This window comes from Stegodyphus dumicola, chromosome X2 (assembly GCF_044657685.1).
Source record: "Stegodyphus dumicola isolate Sdum_Otavi_A_Nest chromosome X2, ASM4465768v1".
In the NCBI taxonomy this organism is placed as follows: domain Eukaryota; kingdom Metazoa; phylum Arthropoda; class Arachnida; order Araneae; family Eresidae; genus Stegodyphus; species Stegodyphus dumicola.
Window position 1 is genome coordinate 41,674,146 of NC_140781.1, and position 27,920 is coordinate 41,702,065.

Below are 27,920 nucleotides of genomic sequence, written 5' to 3' on the forward strand. Positions count from 1 at the left end.
CCGAATCAAAAATCACATTCACACTATAATTAATGTTTTGTTTTTTAAATTTATTTTAAAATAGAAAAACGTTTTTATTTTTATAATTCGATACTAAAAATCAAAAGTGTTAATTTCCATACAGTTTACCTTTATATGCAAGTTGAGAGGGGAGAAAAATGTGAATTAAAAAATTTTTAAAAATATTTTACAATAACTGCATCTAAATTAGTGGCAATACAATTTTATTAATAACATAATTTCAACAAAAAAATTGGGCAAAGCAACAGTCTTGTGTTTGTGTTAGATTTTAATTAAGATCCTAAATGAAATATGACTCTAATCCAACTCAACTAAAATCCAATAAATCTAGTCTAACTCTACTGAAATCCACTGACTCTTATATAAAATTTAGTCTTAATTAAAATCTACAACAAACAAGAGCTTGCTGCTTTGCCTAATTTTGTTTTACTTCGACGTGTTTCCTCTTCTCATTTAATATAATTTTAGTTCAGTTTGTAAATATGCTTTTTCATTTAACTAAACACAACGAAGCACCCAAGAGTTATCTGTCTCAGCGGAATGATGTCTTGAGAGAGAACTAGAAAATTGAATCGTGAGTTTCATCATACATCTTTAAATTTGCGAAGATACCCAAATGGGCAGCCTGTTCGCTTATGATCTGACACCGATTCGAAATAACCGTGTTCATTGGTCTCATCCAGTCAGTCCTGGTGGGCTTTATAATTCTATAAAATAATTGTAGCTGTCACTTTAAATGTATGGATGCCAGTAATAAGTATAATTTTAAATACTCGAAGGTATTTTCGCAAGACATGTGCAACAAACTTGTATACTTTTTTGAGAAACAATTTTAAGTATCAAATATTATTATAAAAAAGAGAAGAATAAAGAAAATTTCACTAAGTAAAGCATTTTAAAATTGTCAACAGAACGTACAGTGAATGTAAACAAAGGTGCCATACCTTATTAGAACTGTAAAAATGCTGTTTCAACTAGAGAAGAAGGGGGGCTTCTCCTTGTATTCCTATCTCATGTCTTGATTACCACCTTTCGAAAGGGTCTTTTGTGCATCAAGAAAGGATCATGTATCATTCGAGATATACATTTCTCTTGCAGAAAAGCATTTGGAGAAACACTGCTAGAAGTTTAGTAGGGTGATTTTGCAGTTAGCGAAGCGAACAGAATCCTAACTCCGGGAGAAGGAAAATATACACTCTTAGACGGGAAAAAAAAAAAAAAAAAAAAAAAAAAAAAAAGGACGCACAGAGAAAATATAAAGCAAATTGGACACAACTTGATATGCAAACAGGTTTCGACGTAAAATGCAACATTTTACATTTTAGCTGCCAATGAATGAAAGGTTGTCGCTACAGCGCATCTGATCTGCGCAACTGGCAGGATATTTAATAGGAGAAATTACGATTCTAGGTCATAAATTCTTCACGAATTTCATTTCGTGTACTCTGGTAGACAGTAACTATACCTCGCATACAGGTGCTCGAACGATATGCGCAGATGTCAGAATTTGAGAGAGGTCGTGTAGTTGGGCGAAACCGGTTGTCTTATCGGCGAATAGCTAGACATTTGAGCAGGAGCGATGCCACTATTAGACGATGTTGGCGGAATGGGCGAACCATGGCCTCACACAGCGTCAAGAAGGAAGCGGTAGGCCTAGAGAAACGACAGAACGTGATGACCGAGCAATCGTCAGAGCGGCACTCACAGCCCCAGATGCATCATTATCATGGATTGTACGTACAACTAGTGCTTAAGTGATCGCAAGGACATTCATAGACGGCTCACAGAAAGGCGGCTGAGGTCACGACGCCCCTTGCGCCGACTTCCATTAACCTCTGTACAACGTCAAGCCCGTTTGCAGTGGTGTCAGACTCATTTGCCCTGGAATGTCATTGAATGGAGTAGAATAGTCTTCAGTGATGAGTCCCGTTTCTAACTGAGCCCCGATGACCAGCGAAGGCGAGTCTAGAGACGCCCCGGACAGCGGTCTTGACCGGACAGCGCCCCGGACCGGACAACTTGACTGTCTTCCGGGAGACAGGCCGACAACTAGGAGTGATGGTCTGGGGTGCCATTTCATTTCATAGTAGGACCCCTTTGGTTGTCATCCGTCGCAACCTTATAGCACAGCGGTACGTCGACGAAGTTCTAAGGCCCGTTGTGTTGCCCTTCATGTCAGGCCACCCTGGGCTTACATTTCAGCAACATAATGCCCGCCCCCACACTGCATATGTTTCTACAGCTTGCCTTAGTGCTTGCCGAACATTACCTTCGCGAGCAAGGTCACCGGATCTCTCTCCTATTGAGCACGTTTGGAGCATTATGGGCAGCGCCCTCCAAGCAGCTCGGGATGTTGACGATTTAATGCGCCAGTTGGACAGAATTTGTCACGATATCCCTCAGGAGGACATCTGCAACCTCTGTCATTCGATGCCAAGCCGAATAACTGCTTGCATAAGAGCCAGAGGTGGACAAACGCGTTACTGACTTTTTCACTTTGTGAAGCTCTATCACGTCAATAAATCATCCAATTTTTCTCAAACTGTATGTTTTTTTTTTTTTTTTTTGTACATGTACATCACTTCTACCGATTTTCGTCCCATTTGGATAACTCCTTCTTGGTGCGTCGTTTTTTTGTCTAAGAGTGTAGTTCCGTGGTGGTATGATACGGTTGAGTTTGTTTGCTTTTAAAGACTTTTGTATTCTTTGAATTTTTGATTTCCTTGCTATCTATGGTGGGCCAGTTCCACCTCCCTCTTTTTTCACCCATTTAGCATTGGACCGAAGAGTTTTCTTATAATAGGAATTTGCTTGCTTACCTTGCTACAATACAGCTCATTGCTATGCGTTTATTTTTGTTCCCAATAGTGGTCGTACTATGGTTTCAGCAGCCAGTTGTTTTTAATCTGGCCCTAATGGCATGTCATAACTGAATTCATCTAATACCAAACTCAGGCAGTTTCTTCACATAATTTCTATTTAAAGTTTGGATTAGAGCGTCATAATTTTCGTAGTAGCCTTATTATGCAGTTGAAGAAATGATGAACGAGTTGAACAGTCACTTCCTCATTTTCGCTCTGCGGATCTTACCTGAGGACAGCCCATAGATAAGTGAGTGGAAAGACATGTTATACCTTTTAATTTGCTTCAATATATTGCAAATCTAATTTTAGACTCTAATATGTGGGTGTCTCTAAAGTAGACCAAATATCTTAACCATCTCTGTGCATTATTTACTAAAAAGGAATAAATTAAATTTAAGTTTGTAGGGAGTTTTCTCCTTACTTATCGCATGCTTTTGGAGTGTAATTAGAATCACATCCGGGTAGCATTGGGAGGTACGGAGTTCGAATCCTGGCGAAAGCAAAGCTGATTTATTATATTTCCCGGCTTTAAAAAGCCAAATGGACTCTACAAGTGGCGCCTGAACTAAAATTTGGTGGATAATAATTCGTCACCACTTGGATATGACGACCTGGTCCTCTCCACGGGAGTCGCGTTTTAAGTGGGACAGAATGTATGAAATTTTGACATTCTTTATCGCGTCCCTTCGTGGTATGCTTGGAAGCGCGTCCATTGGGCAACAAGGAGGTCCGGATTTCAAAGCCCTGCGAATGTACAGCTGAATTTTTATATTTTTCTTTCCGAAACAAAATCTAATAGACTCTACAAGTCCACTGAAAAAAATATGACTTCCCGTAAGTTAGCGATCAAAATACTGCAGGACTAGTTTTCAAAGTTTCACATTAAACAGACAGAGTTCTGTTCGACTAGTGTGCAATTACTTAATGTAAATCTGTTTGAAAATTTATTATATACTGCTGAACGTACGAAAACTTTGCCTTCACTCTGATAAATTTTTAATGTATTCCTTATTTAGTAAATTTTTGCCTCCGTCTCTAATCAATTATATAATATGGTATTAAAAAGGTCTTTGACACTCGTCATCAAATAAAAGTAATTTAGTTAGTTATTTAGAATAGAATGCGTTTTATTTTGAGTATCCTTGAATTTCTTCTGCTTGGTGATTCCATGTCTGAAGTATTAGTAATTTGCGTACAACACAACGTAAATTCTAGTTTTTATTCAGTTAAATTATTAATAAAATAACAAGTACTGAAAAAGCAATACAAGAGAGTATATTAGGACCATATATATATAAAGGATGTTTAAGAACTTCAAATTGCAACATTACTTTTTTTCTGAATTTTTATGCCTCGCAAAAAGATACTGCTGAGACGTTCTCAAAGCTCTATATTAAATTTTTACTTGATTCTAGTAATAAGAAACTTGTAGAGTTATTAGGTTACACCCATGTAGGAACGTAAAAATGTGCAATACCATAACCGAGATTCGAACTCCGAACCTCCCCAGTAAGCATCCAGCGTGCTTCCAGTTACACCACGAAGGCACGCGGAAGGGAGGGAGAAAATACCTTATCATTTTATATACAGGATTTTCTTCAGCACGAAACTTGTGATGTTTTTGAACATTTTCCACCTTAAATGGCAAAACAATTCACAATTTATTTTACTTTAAAATTCACCTGCATAATATTTTACCAGAGATAAAGTGACTTTCCTTTGTAATTAGGCCAGTCTAAATGGGATGTCAAATAGAAACCTCACGTTCCTGAGAGTATCAAACAACGCGTTTTTACTAATTGATTTAGTAGCATATGAGGTGATATTCTAATGGTGCTTATACTCATATAAAATAAATGTTAAACAGAAAATCATGCCCCTCAGAATGTTAAAGAATAAGCTTTAGATAACTGATTTAGTAACGTATGAAGTGATATTCAAATGGCAATAAGACATATCTAAACGAGATGTCAAATAGAAGCTTTAATTCCAGGAAATATTAAAGAACACGTTTTAGATAGTTGATTTAGTAAGGCTCGAGGTGATATTCTAATGGAGAATTTTTATGTACCTGCCATCGAACAACACTTATTTATATTAGAACATAAAGAGAAAAATGAAATTATAAAAAGAATCTGCATCATAGACTACTTACGTTTGTCCACTCCATTAACAGAAATGAATAGTCCAGATTGCAAGTGCACTTCATACGTTACTAAATCAACTAGTTGAAACGTATTCTTTGATACTTTCGGGGACTTGAGTTTTCTGTTTGACATCCCATTTAAACTGGCCTAAGTATCAAGGGAAGTGCTGGTGGTTGCGAATGTCTTGATATTCCAAATCAGTAATGGGGACTTCAAGGGTTGGGAAAGAACTTCTTGAAATAGGAAAGGTTTGCAGAATTCTTAAGAAATAACTTTTAATTTGAATATTAACTATTTGGGATTAGGAAATATTTAACTATTTGGGATTAAAGCGTGTGTTGTTAAGCAAAAATAAGAAGGGTAAACGCTTAGATATTTTTGAGCATATCTAGTACAACAAGCCCGTTTTGTTTCCAGGAAGAAATTACCAGTTATTATCTCGGATAAGAAGTTTCTTCTGAAGTGACAGATTTAAATGCTATTTAATGTGACGGTTATATAATTTATTAGTCAGGTAGGTCATTTACATAAAAGGTATGTTTGACCTGCGTTTGGTGTCCTTCTACTCTTCATTAAAGCACCTACAGAAGATTTGTAATTGAATGGTCAAGTCAGGATAGTGGGAAAGTCAGTCCATTGATTTTGAATTCTGAAAATATTTCAGACTGAATTTCAAACCTGGTACTTGCTAGTTCTCAAAAATGATGAAACTGTTTGATAGCTCTATATTATACGCATCATTTAATATAATGCGAAACAAAAGAGTTTCATTAATGCATTATATCTGATAGAATTAAATACCAGGGTAATTGTTTTCTTTACACTAATATTAACATAAACATAGCTTTCATTAAAATGAAAATAGCTGAAATAATAATTAAATAATTCAGATTCACTGCAGATATTCAATAGAGAATGCGCATTTCTCAGCTAAATGTCAATGAAATAACCATATTTTTATTACGGTAGTCATTTGTTTACCTTGAAAAAGCGAAGCTGCAATACAAGGCAGAAAGACGTCTCTATACCTGGTTACAGATGTACAGAAGTACTGCTGCTGAAGTAAGGCATTTTAGGTGGCTACAAACATCAGATTAGGTCTAATCCTTTTCAGTGTAATGGAGATGTCGATTTAGGACGTCAGAAATGCTCACCGAATTGCAGCACACCAGCCTTATTCAGCGTACCAAACGGATGTATACCAGCCTCTTTCTTAAAGCCTCAAGAGCTTAAATTCTTCTCGAAAAGTATTTTAATTTTACACCAGAGTCTTCAGTGGAAATATGCTGCAATGCACAGTTCGTATCTGTTCGTAACTGCCATACAGGCATTGCAGCTCTTGAGGCATTCTGTCATACATGCATTGTAGATCTACATTCTAAGCTTGTCTCTTGTCATACAGGCATTGCAGTCTTACAAATTTTTATTTTGCGGCTCTGCGGCATCTAATTACCATAGTACGTATGTACTAAAATTTTTAAAGAAATATAGAATATTTTGCAATGAGTGTTGGTTTTTCTTAAGTGTTTTCTATTTCAGTGCATATATGGATGTAGATAAAAATTTAAAAATAAATGTGTAATAAAATTCAGCATAAAATGGAACTTTATTGTACATCAGATTTGCAAAGTGAAGATGCAAAATTAACATTTATATTGAGGAGAATAGGGAAAAAAGAGAAAATTAAATCTCAAGATAAGTACTAAAGATTACCTATGCTGTGAATTTTAAAGAAATGTAAAATATGAAAAATTCCTCATAAGATTTTGGATAATGCGATTAAACAGCCTGCAGCTGCTTAAATTTTAATTTTATTTCAGCTGTAGGGATTGAAAATGTGCATTTTAAGTATCGGAAAGTAAGGAAGCAAAGAAAAATGTTACCTTTAAAACTGACATAAATATTTCGTATTTAAAAAAGCATATGGCAGACCTGATTTGTATTTAGTTTACGTAATTTCTCAACCAAATTTCCTTTGAACTATTCCACAATTGGAAGAACCAAAAATCAATTGTGGCCAAAAAGATTCCACAAATACCAATTTGTACAAAATTCTTAGCTTTCATTATATCCATATACGTACACATATTTAAGAAAAAATAATTTCAAACGAACATAGTTTTTGTAGAAAACTGTTCTTTTCAAACTGAATTTGTCTTCACTTCTTGACCATTGGATAAATGTAATTAAATTCTCATAACATCAAGCGAAGTGTTCCTTTTCGAGTCTGTTTTGGTATTTTGTTTTTATAGAATTCGTAACAGAAAATCTGCGTTCGCAGTGTGCGCTGGATGCTTAAACAGTTCCCCTAATGTTTATAGAAAGAAAATATTAGAAAATTCAGGGTTAGTTTGAACAAAGATTATGTTATCGTTAAATGTCTTGAACTATCCTTGTTTAGTTCTCTCTAAAATTGTAAATTTCAGTTCTGAATATTCGTTCCATAGTTCGTTCCATTTTACTTACCATAAAATACGAATATTTTTTGGAAAGCTGTATTATATTAAGTTTGTTTTCCGAAATCAAAATTGCTTCCTGAATTCATAATAATTTCATTAGTAAATGCTTGCCAATCTTAATTCTTCGTCTGGAAATTTGCTCTGTAAGTGCAAACATACACGTTCAATAAATTGAATTATAGCTGATGTATTAATATGGAGAGTACCTTGTCATGTTCATGTGCTTCGCATATTCATAACAACAGACTGCAAGAGCGTAGGAAATGAATTTTTCTTTGTAATCATGGCGCGGAGCTGCATCCATGCAGTATAGAGGAACTACATTCTCAGCTACAGAATTTTCAAGAGGTTATATTCTAGAGAAAAATGTATTTTATTTAAATTCCTTAGGTGTTTATTATTTTAATATAATTCAAGTTATAAAAAAGTAAATTTATTATTTGCGACCTATTTTATATTTACCATGTTCAACTCCTCAAATTCAGAGTTTTAAGATAACGCTGTGCAAAAGCAAAATTAAGAAACGATTTTCATTTTCACGTCACCGAAACTTGAGAAAGACTTTATTAAAGATTTAATATTTCTATATGATTCAATCTAATAAAATTCGAAGTTATTTATGACATTCCATATATTTGTTGTCACAGCTCCTGCCAAGCGCACTACAGAACTGAGACTTCCTGGGCATAACAGAGAGAGATAAAAATCATTTCGAAGTATCTTTTTTCATTTTTCATTTCTTTACATTCGTTCGTGTTTTTCATGTGACGAATTCGAAGAATTTGAGATTATGTAGCTATAGCAGCGAGAAATTTATACTTGCTTATTTCTTAAAAAGAGATTCATTGCTCTGACGCACGCAATAAGATATTTGGAAATTGTTTTTCTACAGAAGATAAATGTGATTTTGAAAGAGACGCTTTAAATCAAAGAATAAAAAACACACCACAAATTATTGTGAAATTTACATTACATAATCTTTAATGTCAAATACAGGAATCAGAGTCATAATTTCAACTAGACTTTGGTTGCATTAGATTGCAAAATGGCTGCATTAAATTACACTATGTTTGCTCAGTAAACCACAGTTTTATAAATTTCGCATAAAGGAAGAAATCGATATTAAAATTTTAATTGCGCATGTTTCATAAGAATAGCATATACATTATGTTAATTTGATTAGAACAGTTCTTATCATAGCATTTAATCAAACACTTTTAATTAGCGTATAATGTATTTTCTCCCTCCTTCCAGAATGCCTATGTAGTGTAACGGTAGACTACTTTGCGCATATTCGAAAGGGACGGGTTCAAGTCCCGGCAAGCACATTTTTCATGTCTCCTGCATTTTTGTGCCTCTTTAAAAAAAAAAAAAAAAAAAAAAAAAAGAAAACTCTACTCTACTTTACAAAAAATATTTTTACAAGTATCGCCCGAACTAAAAGGCGGTGGATAATAATTCGTCACCACCAAGATTTGGCGACTGGGTTCCCTAATTCCCATTCGCCCTTTAAAGGGGGGAACTATATAAAGTTTTTCCTCCCTCCTTGTCCCTCCTTGTAGCATGCCTCCGTGGTGTAACGGTAGCACACTCGGGGCGTATTCGAGAGATCCAGGTTTGAGTCCTGGGGAAGGCATTGCTCATTTTTCATGTCATGCTTCAAAACAACCTAATGACTCTACAAGCTTATTAAGAAATTTTCCAGTTGTGTATATTTCAGTCTCATTAGATTAGCCATAATATGAGTTGATCTCAAACAGCAAGAGTCAGAGTCAATACAACAGATAAATCTCGCATACATATTTTCTAGCATTGACTCTCTTATTTACGTTCATTTTTTAATCCAGTTTTGTGCTTGACAATATCTCGGTATGAAGATAAGCTGTCATCAGAATAACTGACTAATTAGTCATAGCGGAAAATACTTTAGGAAGTTACTGAGTCTTCATTTTACCAGCCGGCGATATACGACTGTTTCTATGTGCTGCTTAGAGTCACATAGAAACACTCGTAAGCTAGGGCATAGCTAAATTTTAGCTAATGGTTTCTAACATCGTGTCTTAATAATCTAAAGGTAAAATAGCTGTTTCTGCGTACTTGAGACTGCACTTTTGCTTTCAATTGCATGTGACTGCATTTCATGTTGTTATATCTCTTCCGAATTAAAAACTTAAAAATTCCTCTGAATAAGTAACTTATTAAACTTAGAGAATTAAAAACTATTAATATAGTATGAAACTAAATAACATCAACTTACGCTCGTTGAATGGAGGTTCGACAGCGTATTGTTCGTAGAAGGTTGTGGCTTTCTTTTGGAAACAGGAACGGTGTTTCCTGTTGTAGAATCCGGAGCCCGATCCTGACGAGCCTAAGAGAATAATAAAAAAAGAAGTAAATGACTTTTGTGGAATTAAATAAATTACCACTGAAAAAAATGAAGCTTTATATGCTTACAAATGAAGCTTTACAAGCTTTTACTTTAAAATGAAGCTTTACAAGCTTTTACTTTAAAATGAAGCTTTACAAGCTTTTACTTTAAAATGAAGCTTTACAAGCTTTTACTTTAAAATGAAGCTTTACAAGCTTTTACTTTAAAATGAAGCTTTACAAGCTTTTACTTTAAAAGGGAGCTTTACAAGCTTTTACTTTAAAATGAAGCTTTACAAGCTTTTACTTTAAAATGAAGCTTTACGACTACATGTGTCATGATGATATAATTCTGAATTCGTAATGAGTTATATTTCCGCTGTTATAGTTATATATAGGTTTTTCAGGTTTGACTTTTTCTGTCGCAGTTATTTTTGGATTAAACGGCACACTGTTCAGTATGACTGTAGAAGTGTCTGCTACCCTGCAATCAGACCCGGGATTGAATCCAGAGTCCCCCTTCTTATTCATCTTTCTAATTCTTGCTGTGCACCCTAGGCAAAGTTCTCAGTGAGAAGGTGGCAAATGACCATTAGGTTTGGCCATTCTCGTTTTGTGCTGAAGGAGCAAGTGTATGGCCATTGGAAGGGACATTTTGAACTAAATTTTCTATTATTTTCAAGATCTCAATGTAAGTGCATAATAATGCTTAAGAATGCGAAAATTAACACACGTCTCATTTGACATCGGTACCTAAATACTTCAAATTCTGCATCAAGATATACCGTAATAGATTGAATGGAGAAGCATGGAACTAGACAGAAACAAATATAAAAAACAAAAATCATGTTAGATAAGCGATTATGGCAAAGCACTCGAGAGCATAGTGCTTCAAAAAATTGTTTTCGTTGATGACGGTCTAAAAAATTGCTTAATATTTAAATTGCACAGATTTAATACTGTAAAACTAGCCTCTCGATGGCATATAATTCGCGGAAAATCTTATTAATGCTTAACAGTTTTATATGCTCGTGGGCATTATGTAACAAATATACAAACATAAATGCAAAATAACTGATATTGATAGATTTTGTATCGTTTGAATTTAATCGAATAAAAGATTTACTACTTTGAGTTTTATAGACAAAGTTTTGTTTTGCTTTAGGGAATTCGTTTCTAGATTTAATGTTTTTTAATTTAATAATGAATTACGCTTTTATTTATTTATTTCATCAGTTTACATGTTTGACTTTGTGCTTATCAAATGCATGACAAATGTTTTAAATAAGAACTCTCTAACTTTGAGAGGATGAGTAATAGAGTGAAATAAACCATAAGAGTAAAATCCAATGAATGTTGGAAATGTCTTCATTTATTATACCATTCATTTGAAAGGAACTACTTTAATCCTATAAAACAATTTACCACCTATATATGCATGGAAAAGTTCTTTCCATCAAACTACATTATTCCCACAAAATATTTTTACCCTATTCTGTAGATGTTTCACTTCACAAAATAGTAGCTAAAGGCTAAAATCGATTTCAAACGTGGTTTCAGATGTGGAAAGGGAACACGTAACACTCTTTATTTTTCAATAGTTTTTCTCTCCTTTTTAAGCGCGAAAAGGAAATGTATTTTCTCCAAACACTTTTAAATGGAATGAAAGTTTATTTTATTGACCGTTTTCTAAATCTTTTATTTTAGCAAGGTATTTTCTATATTTTTTTGGACTTCCTCTACTATAAAGCCTGGATTTATTGGTCTTTACCTTAATACACTTAAGGTATGAGAACTGCTTCTGTAATTTTTCCAAACAGTTATGAGAATCATGAGAGATAAACGTTTATATGTCTATGTATGGTAAAACAAAAACTGCGTGCGAATTCATTCTATCTGCCCAACACACATGATTATTATTTCAGAGCTCAGAACAGTTTGATATTCTGATATATGAGTCTGCCTTCCTTAGTTTTATGTTTAGGGAAAAGTAAAATAAATGAATATAGTACAGAACAGTAGGTTTGAATTATAAATCTTTATTCCCCAAGTCATAGTTTGATCTGACTGTGCGTGTAAAGTAACATTTTTTTCTTTTTGGCATAAAATGAAAATTTTTTATCATCATCAACATTATTATTATTAGGTTAATAGTTATTTTATAATGAAAAATGTGATCAGTATCTATGTATACAATAATAGTGAAACCTTATCTCTATGAAACTATGAAATCTGACCTCAAGAACGCTGGGGCGCACTATTGTTTTAATAGCATTCACGTATATAGCTCATCAAACATTGGAGAGACATAACGGTCCGCAGACTTTGCGAGTAAAAAATTCAAAGGCGATTGGTTATATTTCAAAGAATATAAATAAGTGCAACAAATATGCCTCGTAACACATACTTTTGCTTAACAGTATCTCTAAGTTTCTGAAGCTAATTATCATGGCATTAATAAAAAATTTTATTAGAAATTTGACTCCTTTCCCATTAGCTTGGATAAAAGGGATTTTACTACATCAATTAATCATAATAAAAGCTTAATTTTAACTCAGTCCTTTCTTCCTGGCCCCCATTTCCTTACCATTTAAAACTCCCAACCGGCTTTCTTAGTGTTAGTGTGATTTTATCTTTTAATAATAATTTTGAGAAAATGAAATTTTAAATTAGATATTTCTGCCTGCCAGTATTACTGCGATCTTTTTTCCCGTTTCGATGCTAATGGTTCTTTTTCAATGAAGAGTCATATTTGCGATTTGGGTTTAGACGAGAAGATGAATTAGGTATGAGATAACTTAATCTTATCTTAGTAAGGATATAAGATTTTAATTCAATCAGGAGAGTTTGATGGGAATTTTTTTTTTACTTAATATAATCTTTTACTTTGTTCAAGAAATTTTGATCACTTACTGTGAAGTAAATATTGATGCACTATTCGTAGTCATATATTATTTAAACTGAATATTTAAAAACTCTTAATTTTGAATTTTGAATTGGAAAGTCACGACGTTGGATAATGTAACTTAGCAACGAATATAATAGTACCTTCCAGATTTCAAGCCAGCGTGTTACTTCTGTTAAGAATCCTAGACTTCGAATTTTAGCAGCAGACTTTGAAGTTTAAATCTTCAACGGTATTAAAGACATTGACTTTAAGCAATGAAATTGTTAAAAAAAAATTAGGTACATGGTCGAAGTCCATAAGTCCATCCATGTCTGATCTATCGTTTATAATGTTCCTTAGTGCTTTGTCTACGCTGGAACCTAGTGAACTGGATAGCATTTTATCGCTGAGTTCGACTATTTAACGATGGAGTCCAGAGAATAGTTAAAATACCCTTTTATTCACTTGAAGAAATAATCACAGATAACCCCTTATTGGGCTTACAGCAAAGCCCCCACTCGGGCTTTTAATGCAAGATAAGAAAATAAGAAATTAATCTAATAATAAACTAAACAGACTTAGCCGAAGCTTGACACAAATACCTGTCGTAGTTAGCCCTTATTTTAACCGGGCCGGCGATTAACAACAGGCACAAACAATATGGCCGAGCGCAGTAGTTTTAAGAACGAAGTAACCTGATGGCAAACACATGCCACTAAGGACTCCTAAGCTTTCTCTCTCTCGAAGTAACCCGAACCTTCCTTAAATACCTTTTAAGGAATTGATTTCGTTTCTCATTTCTACCAGAATGAGTATCGCGTTGTATGATTTACATACAACGCGATACTCATTCGCGTTGTATTAAGGACGATGGATTAAGGACACAACCTCTAGGCTATGGCCTCTATAGAAGTATACAGACAGTGCCTGTATACCTTGAAAAGAGAATAACTTCGTCTAATCAGAATAATTACCTAGGTAAAAGGAAATTATTTGTAAAAGATGTTAAAATGTGGGAAAGAATTGCTGACAAATGCAGAGAAACAGTGATTACTCAAACTACAACCATTTCAACAAAAAATTTCCTATCGCTAGCTTCGCACTGTTGATATTCAGGGTCAGGTAGTTGTAGAAATGCCAATAATAACCAACGCCCATACTAAAAACTGGTTTCAAAGGCATCAGAAGCACAAAAGATAGTTTTAGACAAGCACGCAGTATGTGTGTGTGTTATTCAGCAATGAGTCTACCTTTATTATCTTTATACGTCTGGGAGAAACTTTGTGTGGACAGTTTCTTCAGAGGCATATGATCCAGACAGCTTTCTGCCCAGAGTGAAGTTTGCAGGTGAATTGGTGTTGGTTTGAGGAGAAATATCATGGAAGTTCTTGGGAAAAAAGATTGCTTATCAGTCACACCAAGGGAATATCAAAGGACGTACAATGCATCAAGGAAGAAATCACCAGTCTGCCCCACAAATCTATTGACAGAGGAGTTTTAAAAAACGAGTTAGTCATTTTTCAAATCCTGCAAAGTTCTCAGACCTCAAACATTAAGCCTCGCTTGGATATGCTACAGAAGAGCTACTGGAAAATGTCTCTGCTGTAATATGCTACGAAATGTTTCCTTTTTCTCCCTCATGAAGTAAATAGCTAGTGTTTTGCAAAATGAATCCCTAAAAATACTTTAAACGGCTGAATAAGACTGCCATTTAAAAGAAGAACCACGGCAGTATTTGTATTCAAAGAGCGCCTACGCCCTATTAATAAAATATTACTCTCCAGCTGCAAATTCAGTTTCATTTTCCATCTCCTCTAATTAATAATTTTATTCATGACCATACTTGAAAACAGAAGAAGTATGAAATACAATTTAATTGTTCATGAAAAAAGAATGCACGATTAGCCGAGACCAATCCTGAATTACCAGTTATATTCAAAATTTAGATCTGTAATACATTTAAAACAAGGAAAATTGAAGACTATATAACTTTGTTTGTTGCAGTTCTGTAGCTATACAACGTTAATAAGTGGCAAGGTATTTTACGAGATTTAAGGAATAACTTAATAAAAACAAAGCTGTCTACGAGGGTATATATCTTATGCCAGTAAGGTCTATGGAGAAGATAAACTGAGAAAATATTGTATAACTTCTTGTTATATATCGAAAGCATTATTTCTTGCTTTTGTAATTCTTGCCTATAGATTTACACCTTATTGACATGCTTGAAACATTTATCAATAAATGTCTGCACATCTAAGTTTGTCTTATTTTTACGTAGGACAGCTATTTTTGAAGTGATGGTTGCAATTCAGGAAGGCCCGGAGGTTTTTGACTTTAGTTGTTGTTTCGTTACAAAATTATAAATGTTTATTTTCAATTATTAATTAATTTAACAACTGTCAATTTAATTCTTAATAATTTCATGTATTTTTTATTATTACTTTACAATTACATTATTTTTAGGACTTTTGCCTCTAATTCCTCTCTCAGAAAACTTATATATAAAGACTGCGAGCTATTGCACCTATATGTAAATGAGTAGCGATATTAAAATATTTAGGAACCTTTGCAGTTGGACATAATGTGATTTGCATATAGTTTACTCATTAATCTTTATATTGGAAAGCTTGAGCGAGTTTGCAAGAGATTTTTCTCCTTCTTTATCGAGTGATTTCATGGTGTTATTGGAAACACAGCCGCTTAGCAATCGGGAGGTTCGGAGTTCGAATCATGACAAAGGATTTGTTTATTTTATTTTTTTCCTTGTTCTAACAAATACCTAATCACTCTAAGTGACTCCTGAACTAAGAAAATATGGTGGACGATAATTCATCACCAGGTAGATTCAGCAACTGAGTACCCCGCCTCTCCAGTCGCCATTTTGTAAGAAAGAATGTAAGGAATTTTCTTTTTCTTTATCGCATGCCTTCGTGGTGTAACTGCAATACCTGATTGGTAATAACGTCCAATACCAATCAGGAGGTCTGGAGTTCGAATTTCGACAAAAAGATATTGGTATTTCTTGCTCCAAAATTAACCTAATGATTCTGCAAGCTTTAGATGTCTAGAGATGTTTGCTTTAATCAGTTATAGCAAAGCAAGTGAGACTAAAAGCCTAAGAAATCTGAGATAAAAGACTAACAGAATAAACAAGAGACATGTTAACTTACAAATACGACAACTAGCCTAAAACTGCTAGCAATTGGCAGTTTTAACTGCCTGACCAGCTGGCCAATTGGAAGCATTCTATTTCTCTAATTTTGAGTTATCAAAATGACTCTTAGTTCATTGTGCAACGAGCAGTGTAGGCCAATCTCCAAACCAAAGAGCACTTTCTGATGCGGGAGTTAATTTTACCGGGTTCGCTTGGTTATTTGTATACGATAAAGTACACAAGGGTTATCTGTCTAAGGAGAGGGATGCCTACCGCCTTCCTGGAGGAAATTGCCTTCACGTTACATACGGTGAAAACTACGAAAATTCTCATGTACCCTACTCGTTTGCTCGACCCGTATAGAATTACTGGTGTTCAGCAATCTAGTCCAGTTGTCAACTGGCGGGTCTCTAAATTTCTGGACTTCTGCTTTTTCAGAAACGTTTGTAGTATGAAAGTTCGTAAATAAGAATAACAGTACCGTAGTATGAATAATAGCACCCCTATATAGGAATAATAGCGTTATATTCAAGTCAACTGATTCGCCCTTTTAAGATTATTCGAATCTAATTCTTGATAGATTTAGTCAATTACGTTTCTCGATTTCACAAAACAGCAGAGATATATCTTCAAAAGTGAAATAATTTAACAGAATGTAGTACATATATTTAATGTATAATGCCGCCCTTTTGGCATGGTATTAGGGAAGCCGGCTGCTGTAACTCTGGGCCACGTTCGAATCCTTGAGAAGGCATGTAAGTTTGCAATGATGCATTTATTATGTTTTCGAGTATTTATAGTATTGTTGAATCAAAAGTCCTCTCGAAACGTTGGTGAAAGAGTAAAAGAGTCAGGAAACGCTCGGATCCATATCCGGAGGATTTTCGTTCAAAATTGGGACCGAGCTAGATGAAGTTGCTCTATCATCCACTACCCAAGTCAGCGACAGGCGCAGCCTTTCCCTCTTTGCCACAATAAAATTCATAGGATAATGTTAATGCCAGACAAGTGATATAAGACATAATAACAACAATAATACATATGTGATGACTTCTTTTTAGTTTGTCACTTACAAAATGACGACGATGATGATGGATGGATGTTACATTAAGAAGTCATTCGTGCACACTTGAACACTTCTTAATTTTTGGCAAAAAATTCTTTAAATATACATTGCATTAATATGCTTTAAATATTATATGTAATTTAAATATACTTTAAATAAATTAGTGTAAGACGCGCTCTCACTGTTACCTAATTATTAGTAACTTTTCACTGTTACTAGCGATAGAAAAAAAAGCGGCAAAAGCATGGAAGACTACTCAGCTTGCAGTATGGATACTTGATTAAGATTAATAAAGTCATGATTCTGTTTTGTTTCCATTAGTTGGTTAAAGTTTCAGTTTGAAAAAGATTCATTACTATTGCATGGAAGACCTCAGTTCCACTTTTGCCGTTATGACAGTGCATGCAGCATTAGCATTATATAAGAATCATACTTTATGTCAGGGATTAATTCGGAAATGACACATACAGTATTAGCATTATATAAGAATCATACGTTAGGTCAAGGATTAATTTATAAATGCTGCATGCGTCACACGTTAGGTCAAGGATTAATTTAGAAATGACGCATGCAGCATTAGCATTATGTAAGAATCATACATTAGGCCAAGGATTAATTTAGAAATGACGCATGCAGCATTGGCATTATATAAGAATCATACGTTTACCTCAGGGATTAATTTAAAAATAATGCATGCTGCATTAGAATTATATAAGTATCATCATAATGATATAATTATCAAATGCATTAATCATTATAATTATCAATAATATCATAATTATCAAATACATTAATTTTGAATCATAATTATCAAATGCATATTCATAATCATATCATAAATTATCAAATGCATATCATCATAATTATTATTATTAATTATTATCATTATCAAATGCACGATCATCATAATTATCAAATGCATTAATTTTGAAATGATGCATTTGAGAAACATTTATTAGCAGCCTAATTACTATTTTTAAAACAGAAAGGGAAAAGAGCCAGATTTATAATTTGATCTTATGCATATATTTATATACACAACCAAAAACTCTTTGATGTCTTTAAAAAAGATAAAATATGTTTTGATCAACAGTTTAATTTATATTAAAGTAATAATTATTTCAATTAAGTTTCTAAGCGCAGACTAATGAAATATAAGAAGACAAGAACTTCAACATGTGATAAAGAAATCTTGCACATAAATTAAGGGCATTATTCGCAGTTGAAATGTGAAAGAACTTTTCGCTCATAAAAAAAAAAAAAAAAAAAAAAAAAAAAAGAAGAAAAAAAAATCTGAGAAACCTACCAATTTAGAATCTAACTAAAACATTTTTTTTTTAAAGTAGGAAATAATGTCAATTTCCTAGCTACTTTTCTTATGCTATATTGTTTTTAACATCTGGAAGGAAATTTGCCAAATAGACATGCTTCTACTTTAAATGTGTTTTTTTATTTATGTTTAGTACTGAACACAGACGCAAATAATGCAATAATTCAGTACCACAGCGATCAATAGTATTTAAATTAATAGCATCTACGTGCTAATTTAAATAGCATCTACATGCATTTAAATTAAAAGGTCCTTTCCTTTGCATTTCTTCCTTTTGGAGCAACTCGAGAAAGGATTTAGTCCATTGATTGAAAGCTAAAATGTGTTCATATACGTTCCAGCTGAATCCATTAAAAAAGACGTGGCGAAATAGTGGAATCGATTTTTCACGTTGCAAATACACGTGAAGAGTTTCACTAGGCCGTAATGCTTTCTTTCCTTTTGTGAGTGTAAATGCTGCCTTTAACGACAATGTAGATGCATAGAAAGAGAAGCATTTTCAGATTTATGAACATAAAAGTTTACAAGCATGGAAAAAATCCTGAGAGATTTTATTCAAATGTTACCAACTTTAATGTGCCGCTAGTCTATTATTTGAAACTTTCCAGTCTAATTAAAGGATTAGATATTTAAAGCGCTTTAAATAAAGCATGAAAAAATTTTGTTTCTAATTCTAGTTTGTTTTTGAGCAGCAAGTAAAAGACTTCAATTCAAGCAAACGATACCTGCTATTTTTAAGGCATTTGCTTATCTGCTGATTAAATTGAAACTGGATACTCAATTAAAAACAAGGCCACTTTATAGAAACATTTAGCAGCTGTTTATTTAAAGAAATCGATGCGTTTAAAATAACTACCTTCTTTTCCTTTCAGTGGCCCTAGATTCATCAAGAAAGAATTTAAACGACGAACGCGTGTAAAATATTTCTTTAGAATAAAGAATTAAGGATACATTTTAAACGAGAATGCATATTCATGAGCTAATTGATCTAACTCCTGAAATCCTACTACACTTCTCTTTGCTACCCTTTAAAGCATTCTGTACGTGGCCTGAATATGATTAAAGAAGCTCCTGTATTTTGTATTATGATATGCGGCAGAGGAATTTTTCTATATATAAGAGGGATATAATAGCAGTATAAAAACAAATTAGAATATAAAAGAGAAAAATATATTAAAAGGTGCACCATTCTAGTAAACTTTATTAAAATTTTATTTTTGTAAAATGAAAGAATTCGAGAGATTTAATGTTAGCATTAAATTTAATAGAATATTGTGTTTAAAAATAGATTTTTGTTTTTTAACTGAAGTTCGCTAATGGACTACGAACTGAATTTAAATAGTATTTGTATAGCAGATGTTTTGCTCAAGTTTTGGAATACCCACATAAAATCAATTTCAGTTAGGAGATTTGAAAACAAATGCATGAGTATTCTTTGAATTTCCAACATTAAAAGCTATACGAAAAAGATTGTAAGGATCCATTTAGTTGTATTAACCAGTTATTTTATGCTAATTTGCTTTCTTGTCCTTCTAGTTTTCCATTTTCCTCCCAGAATGTAAATTTCTATCTCCCGTGTATAAGGTGGAAAGGTGATAATATTTAAAGGAAGGTTTCGAAGGGTAGAATCAGAGCGTGTTCTGTCTGCTGAACGCAACACTGTTAATTTAATTCTCTTAAGGGTGGTATTCTGCAGCTTTGCGTTATTTTTGCCATTAAGCTTGTCACGCTGACTTTAGGTCACAGCTGACTTGCGCATTACTCTATTTGTGTAGCCGTTAGGCTAACTTACAGTCACTTAGTTAAATCAAATTCATTATCTTTGATTTAAGCCATAAATGCTGGCTTCTGTAAGCGCGAGTGATGTTAAACGTTTAACTGAATTAAATAAAAGGGTTCTTTACAGCTTTTTCCAGTCACTGTGATACCTTACCAGACATAGCGATAATTCAGTTAAAGCCTTTAGAGATTTAGTACATTTGATGTTACCAAAGAAAATGAGACTTCATAGGATATTAAATTACGGCTTTTATTTTTTAAATTATACATCTGGAAGTACATGTTTAACTTGAGTAAAACTGCATAATAGAAAATTTTATAATTTTTAGAGAATTCAATTTTTTTTATGTATAACACTATTTTAAAATAATATTTCATGAAGTATATGAACTTCAGCAAAAGTTCTTAACTTCAAAACATTTTAAGTGCGCATCGGTGGTTTTGAGGTTCAGTGGTAATCCAAGTTTGTCGAAAGTGTGGTGGTTTAGCAAAACATATCATATTTCATATCAATAAATCAAATTCAATGATCACCAATCAATAAAATATAAATTTATTTAATTAAATATAATATATCTCAATCTCAGAATCTCACAACTGCATCACACCTTCCATCGAGCAACTGCATCGACTCTCAGCACGCACTCAATGGCGCTCTCAACCCCCTCTAGCGTTAGGCGGGTCTTACCATTCTCCCCGCTTACACTCCCATGGAGTTTACATTTCAATTTCCAGATATTAAAATAAATTTAAAGTCACTAAAATTACACTAAACTAAATATTAAATTGGTAAACTAGATGCACCAAATGCGCATCGGTGGTTTTGAGGTTCAGTGGTAATCCAAGTTTGTCGAAAGGGTGGTGGTTCAGCAAAACATATCATATCTCATATCAATAAATCAAATTCAATAATCACCAATCAATAAAATATAAATCGATTTAATTAAATATAATATATCTCAATCTCAGAATCTCACAACTGCGTCACACCTTCCATCGAGCAACTGCATCGACTCTCAGCAGGCACTCAATGGCGCTCTCAGCGCCCTCTAGCGTTAGGCGGGTCTTACCATTAACTATAAATATCAACACTTCGGTGTGCAGAATTTTAATTTAAATTACGCATTTGATTTAATTAATTCAAGCAAACGATATTGGTAAGCAATTTTTATATTAAATTACGCATTTGATTTCATACCTATTCCTTACTTAGAAGTTTGGAGTAAAGGATTTTAAAATCTAGTTTTTTAAGGGAGTATACACTATAGACTTTAAAAAGACTCTAGAAGAATGATCTTCTGGTCTTGTGAATACAGGAACACAAAGTGAGAAGAAGGGTGTATAAGACCCTTTTAAAGAAATAACAATGATCCAACTTGGGTTTGCACAAGCCAACACTTCTGGTTTAATTTACATACGAAATGTTGAACTAATTCAAATGTAATAGATTAGCCTAGCGGCTCACAGGATAAAGTAACACGCAGGAAAGGCTTTGATTTGTAGAAAACCAGCGAGGCAAGCTAAATGGCTAGAAGCAGTCAACACCACAGAATCAAATCTCTAATAAGTCATGGTACAAAAAGGCCTGAATTAGGCAGAACACGCTCTAAAATTAACTTGCGAAACCTTCGCTTAAATAGTACTTCTTTCTCCCTCAATCTAAATAAACACTCGCTATCTCATTTACATTCTGGCATTAAACGCGTGAGTGAAAAGAGAGTGACAGAAAAGTAATTGAACTTAAAATTAACTATTAGTTAAAAATAAATACGTAAAACCCTCACAAATTCACAGTTGTTTTGCGTATAAATTAGTTACAGCGTACTTTGAATGGGCTTAAAAAGATTGCACAATAGATTATCAGTTATCCGACATACCAAGAAAATTGAATTTTTACTAGGAATTATTCATACTATAAATATTATTGCTGTATTGTGTGTGTATCTTTCAAAAATTAAATTGTCTGCACTGCTTTCAAGTGAGTCACAGTTTTCAAAAGAGAAGCCGTGTTTGAGTACACAGTTATATTATTATTTTGGCATCCTATATTTTTGATTTCGTCAGATGCCATCAGAAAGCAAATTAGTTTAAAGTACAAATAAAATATAGTTTCCAAATTTATCATAGAGCGATTAGCAATTAGGGTGCCTGTTAGTATTTCTGCTGTTTACATTAGTATGTCGGGAAAAACTTTCTTGCTGTTATCCTTCGCGTGTGATTAATAAGGAGGAAACAAGGTTTAATTATGGCTTAATTACTTTAATTACTGTGATTTTGAATCACCTTCAATTTACTTTAAATTTTTGTTGAGAATTTGTTACTATAACAGCATGCCAAAACGTTTGTTTCTGTTTGTGTAACCGTCGTGTCAACGTGTTAATAAATATATATTCTTTTAGATTTTACGTTGGCTTTTAATATTTATAGCTATGGAGTTAGGCGGAAAATTCCTTCGACAATCTTTTGTATAACTGAGTAATTGCTTGATACTTTAAATCTAATATTGTATCCGTACGTGGCTTTTTTTAAAGGAAGTAGTTGAACTTTACGCAATGCATGCTTTTAAATATCCGACACAATATATCTCTTTGTTGCCTTACAATCTTTACACGACACACTGTGTTGTGCATAGTGCACCGTATAAAAGTTATAGTTTAACGGAGCGTATTCTGAAATAGTTTTACTGTTGTAATATAAAAATTCAAAAGCTTATACTGCTGCGACTATCAAAAGGCTATAAAATGGCTTTCCAAGTTATTACAGGTCTATTACCTGTAGACATATAACTTGATTTAGTGAAAAAGATAGTGACATCATAAACAGACGCAGTACTCATGAATTATGTACAGTACAATTTAAAAGTGAAGATGTTGAAAAATAGATTCCTAAATGGTTCGAATATCGACATACAATACAAACTTGCTACTATAAACTGGATTTACCCTCCAATAATGGAAAGGAAATATGCACTGATATCGGAGTAGCAGTAGGCTCGGCATTCTATGCTTACAGAAACAGAGAACTGGTGATAAGATTTAATGGAAGTTGATTCTAGAATCTAGATGTTTAGTATATCAGGCGGAATTAAGAGCGATAAGAGAGGCATTAACTTGCAAAGAAGAAAATTATCGTGGATACTATAAACTGTATTCTGACGGTCAAGCAGTATTAAAATCTTTGGAGAGGTTGTTAACTGAAATTTCTCAAGTGGTAGATTTGAAAAATATAGTTTTTAGTGTTCAAGTGGACTTACAAGGGATTAAAGAACATGGTAGATATACTGGAAATGAGAAGGCTGATGTATACGCCAAACAGGGAATTCAGAATAGAACTCCTCTGGAAATGAAGATCCCGAAAAGTTATGCAAAATCTTCAGTAATGTCGGAAGTTCCGAATGACAGAAATGAAGAGAAAACCAATACATTAGTAGGATAACCCAAATCAGTTACTTCATAAAGTTTAATTGTTTCGACTTACAAGTGAAATTTTCTTGAAGCAAGTATTGACTGGGGCTTTCCCGATCTATCTGAATATGCTCAGCATTAAGCAAGCACACTGTCTGTGTGCTTTAAGAACAGCTAATATATGTATGACTGCATGTATGACTGAGTGTGAAGACTTAGACGACATTCGAAAACGATGCTTCAAAAAGAAACTTTTCTCGGAGCGCTTTAAGAGTTATCTTCATTATGGAGATGACCGTAAATGTGTAATGAATTTGCATATATGAAAGTGAAAATGCAGTGTACGTTTCATGAATTTTATATTTCTCTGTATTATGAAATATCATATATTGTTAATTGATAATTCTATGACTGAAACTGTATAATTTCTTTATAACTGAATCTTGGTAATTTTGTGTATTTTGTTTGAATTATTAAAGGGTCTGGACAAGCCAATAAACCTATCCAGAATTGTGAATAATTAATGTTGGCCAATTAATTAGAAATATTTATTCCAAATTAACTTGGCCAATATTAATTATTCAAAATTCTAAGCTTTCTTTCTTCTTTAACCTCTATTGATGACGTCTATGATAACTTCTATTAAGAGGTGAAGAACGTTTCTTCCATTTCATGTTGTAATCATGATGCGCATGTGGACCAACTGTTCTGTCGATAGACGGATGTGAAATGTCGAAACATGGAAAAATTAAATTGATAAAGTTTGTAACAAATATCTTTTTTTATTCAGGAGGTCAACTTTAACAATTGATCTTCGATAATCCGATCATCATTATATTTAGTTTGCGTTAGATAATCGAAATTCTAGTGTAATTAAAAAAACCTTGTTCTACGCTATTCAACGCGCAAATTAATTTTTAAAGCCATTCTAATTTACCGTGTGTGCAACTAAAACAAATAATAGCCATGGCTCGCTTTTGGAACGAGAAAAATAATCACGCTTGACTGTGTCTAATTAATTTTCTACTTTCTCTCGGTTAATCAACTCCTTCCGTCATTTTAAAATACGGTGAAAGGAATATATGCCTAATTTGCTCTAGTTACGACATGAGCACTCTTTTTCAACGTAAAATTTTCTTAATAAATTATGATGCCAAAAAATTAAGAAAAGCTGTTGTTAGCTTGATGAAAAGCAAGTTATATAAGAAGTAATCATCCAACTGCTTAGAATACATAGAAAGATAAATGTTCCAGTTTAATGTATACAGAAAATAAGTTGCTATTTCCTGATATATAAAGAAACCATAGCTTGTAATGTGTATCTTAATGCATATTTAAGGAATATTTTGGTATGTGTAATTAGTATAATTGGCAGCTCAACACTATCTAAAAAGAGTAGAAGAAAATTATAGAGTAAATTAAAACAAAAAGCTATAGGAAGGATTGCTTAGACTACAAATTCTGTTCAAATTTATGTTAAACGTAAATACCCAATGTTGGCGATATGTGTAGTTTAATATTGTGATGACTTGGATATTCGTTTTCAGTGCAATAATTTTAAATTAGTATGAACAGATATGAACATTTTATTACTTTTTTAAAAAACGTTAATAAACAGTTTACACGAGGCAGTAACGAAGCACCTTTAATAATTAAAAGATTTAAAATAAATAACCATATACTGGCTTAAATAGATGAATCTATTTTTTTAAAAAATCAGATGAAAGAATATAGATTTAAAGCGGCCTCACATAAATTAATAATTAAGCAATATAAATACAATACGTTGAAGTAAAACTAAGTGAATTTCTTTTTCTTCAAGTAAAAATCAAGAATAACTATATATCTTTTATGTACAGCCTTATCTCATTACATTTTTAAATGTTAGCTGCACACGTAGGATATATAGTTTAAAAAAATTTAAAGAAAGATTTAAAGAAAATGCTTGAAAAATACACATGTTTAGGGAAGCAAATAATGCGCATTGTTATAAAGAAACCGTTATGTAAATGGAAAATGCATCTCTGAGATATTATTCTTTTAAAAAAATGAATAAATTTAATACCTTCAATGAACTTTTCAAGGGCATTATCTTAAGATAATCCATTTGCTATTGCATAACGACTTGTGTTATGCAATGTAAAGTAATCTCACATTGTTTACCGTTTTCTTGTAAAGTTAATTGATTAATCCCTCACGAAATGCAGCTTTCAAAGTCCCTAACAAACTTTTAAATGAGATTTGAGTTATTCTGACAATTTCAAAATGCTAATATAATCAATTGAATTAAAGAGGATGCTAATTTTCTTTGTTCCCTATTTTTGTAGACAGCAACACCTTTCTTGTTTGCTTTCCATTGATGTTCTGTTTTCCATTGATGTTCTGAAAGTATTCAGGTATAGAATTGGCAGCTGTCTTAAATAATTACCTTAGATATTACTTAGTTGCTCTTTTTTTAACTGTATTTTAAAGTTAAATTAATAAAGCGTTTGTAAAGATACTTTGTAGAGGTTTTATATATAGACATCGCTGAGGTTTTATATACAGACGAAACATTAGATTTGCAAAATTATTTTTTGTAAGCTTGATGCTTTCTCTAATGAATATTTTTTAGATAAAAAGAAAAGTAATTCTAGGAATAACAGTAAACAATTTGTAACTGTAAATAACAAAAAAAAAAAAAAAAAAAAAAAAAAAAAAGCTAAAACAGTAAACAATTTATAATTTTTAATTATATATAATTGTTAACAGTAAACAATTATATATAATTTTTAACGTCAGCACACATTACCATATAATACAGATTTGCAGGTTAAATATTGGCACAAATTCCCTAAAACTCACATCTGGAGTAAAAAATGTTTAAAAGGATATAAATTAAATATAAAAAAAGGATAATACAATCTTTTTTAAACATTAAAGAGTATGATTTCCAAACATTAGTTAATATAAATATTACATATTTAAACCACATTTGATTTTAAATTTATGTAAATATTTATTTAGCTCCATTTGCAGTTTATTGTAGATTTGATTTTATTTAGTTTATACTGATGTGTTTTTTTTTATTTATTTATTTCTACTTTGCATTTTCTTTTATCGTAAATTTGCATGTTGTTTCTTGATACAATTAAACTTTGTTATTGAAGAAATGTTTTGACACTTTAGGAAAAGAAAAAAATGTTTTAGATAAAAATTAGTAAGGAAATAAGAAGTTTAAATGAAGAAAAAGGAAGTTAGAAATTTGTAAGAATTATTAGTAATACTTTAGGTGGCAAAAAATGTTCTAGTTCTTGGTACATGATAGCAAATGGCGATGAATTTGAAAGGACTGCTGTCACGAATTTACATTCCATGAAAAATGTTATGTGTCATTAATTATAAAAATGGAATTTAAATACTGAACATTGATAATATTTTCATCTATCGCAAATTTCGAATGAATAATTTTTTTGAATGAAGGACACTTGAATGAATTTGTTTGATGAATGAATGAACACATGAATAAGTTTATTTGACTCTTTCATGGAAGGTTTTCATTAATTAAATTTCCTATTAGGAATAAGTCTTTAATTGGTGATGTAATTATACAAATTTTTAAAATATTCATTAATTTTAATTAATATTTACTTCAAAATTCAAAGTTTTAATAAATATTTTGAATTCTGGGGAAAGTTTTAAGACTATTCTGTACTTTCAAGAGCATTGATTTAAAAATGCATTTTAACGTTTAATTTTGTAAGTAAAGATTGTGTTATTTCATGTGAGTTTAACGAGTAGCTAAAAGCTTAAACGCAAAACTTGTAGTACAAAGATGTATGACTGTGTAACGGTTGCCGCGCTTGCCTCGCATCCTGTGAGCCGCTGCTCTAGGAAGATCAGATTATCGGATATTGGTCCAGGTTAATAAAAGCCTTGATTTAGATTAGTTTCACCGACCTATGTGTTTACAGTTCCTGGGAAATTTATACAATTTAAAAGCAGTATACCTAACATTAATAGCTGCTTTGAAAATACCAAATGAATACTTTTAGCTCTAATTTATCGAAACTAGTCACCCACTTTATCAGTGTCGGCAATATATGTTACCTAATTTCCTATGGGCAGCCTCCCAGACGAAAAAGTGGTTAGTGACCCTGACTGCCGCACCGAAGGGCCCGGGTTCGAATCGCGGAGAAGGCATGGGTGTAAATTGTCTGTCCCTTCATAAGAGGCAACGGTGGCTTGCCTATTAGGTGACTCCATGAATAAAGTGACCACCGTTTCCAGCTTAGTAGTGGTTAAAGCCTCTAATGGCCAGTGTGACGTTACAGCTACTAGAACCCCCGCGGGCACAGGCGCTGAATTATAACTTCCTGTTTTGTTCGCGGACGAAATGGACCATACCTGCAAAAAGCAGGACTGCAGATAAAACCCCCTGGGAGTTTCCGGATACAAGG

The 27,920-nt window shown here is 32.9% G+C and overlaps 1 protein-coding gene across 6 annotated transcripts in view; it reads right to left on the minus strand.

Annotated features, from left to right (window-relative positions):
- The window catches only part of LOC118183197 (uncharacterized), a 509,384-nt gene that overhangs the window by 250,987 nt on the left and 230,477 nt on the right, over positions 1–27,920 (minus strand). For all 6 annotated transcript variants that reach the window (XM_085809465.1, XM_085809466.1, XM_085809467.1 and 3 more), the window contains one exon: positions 9,749–9,859. In XM_085809465.1, coding sequence (XP_085665591.1) covers positions 9,749–9,859 — 111 coding nt within the window. The remainder of the gene's footprint in view (positions 1–9,748; positions 9,860–27,920) is intronic.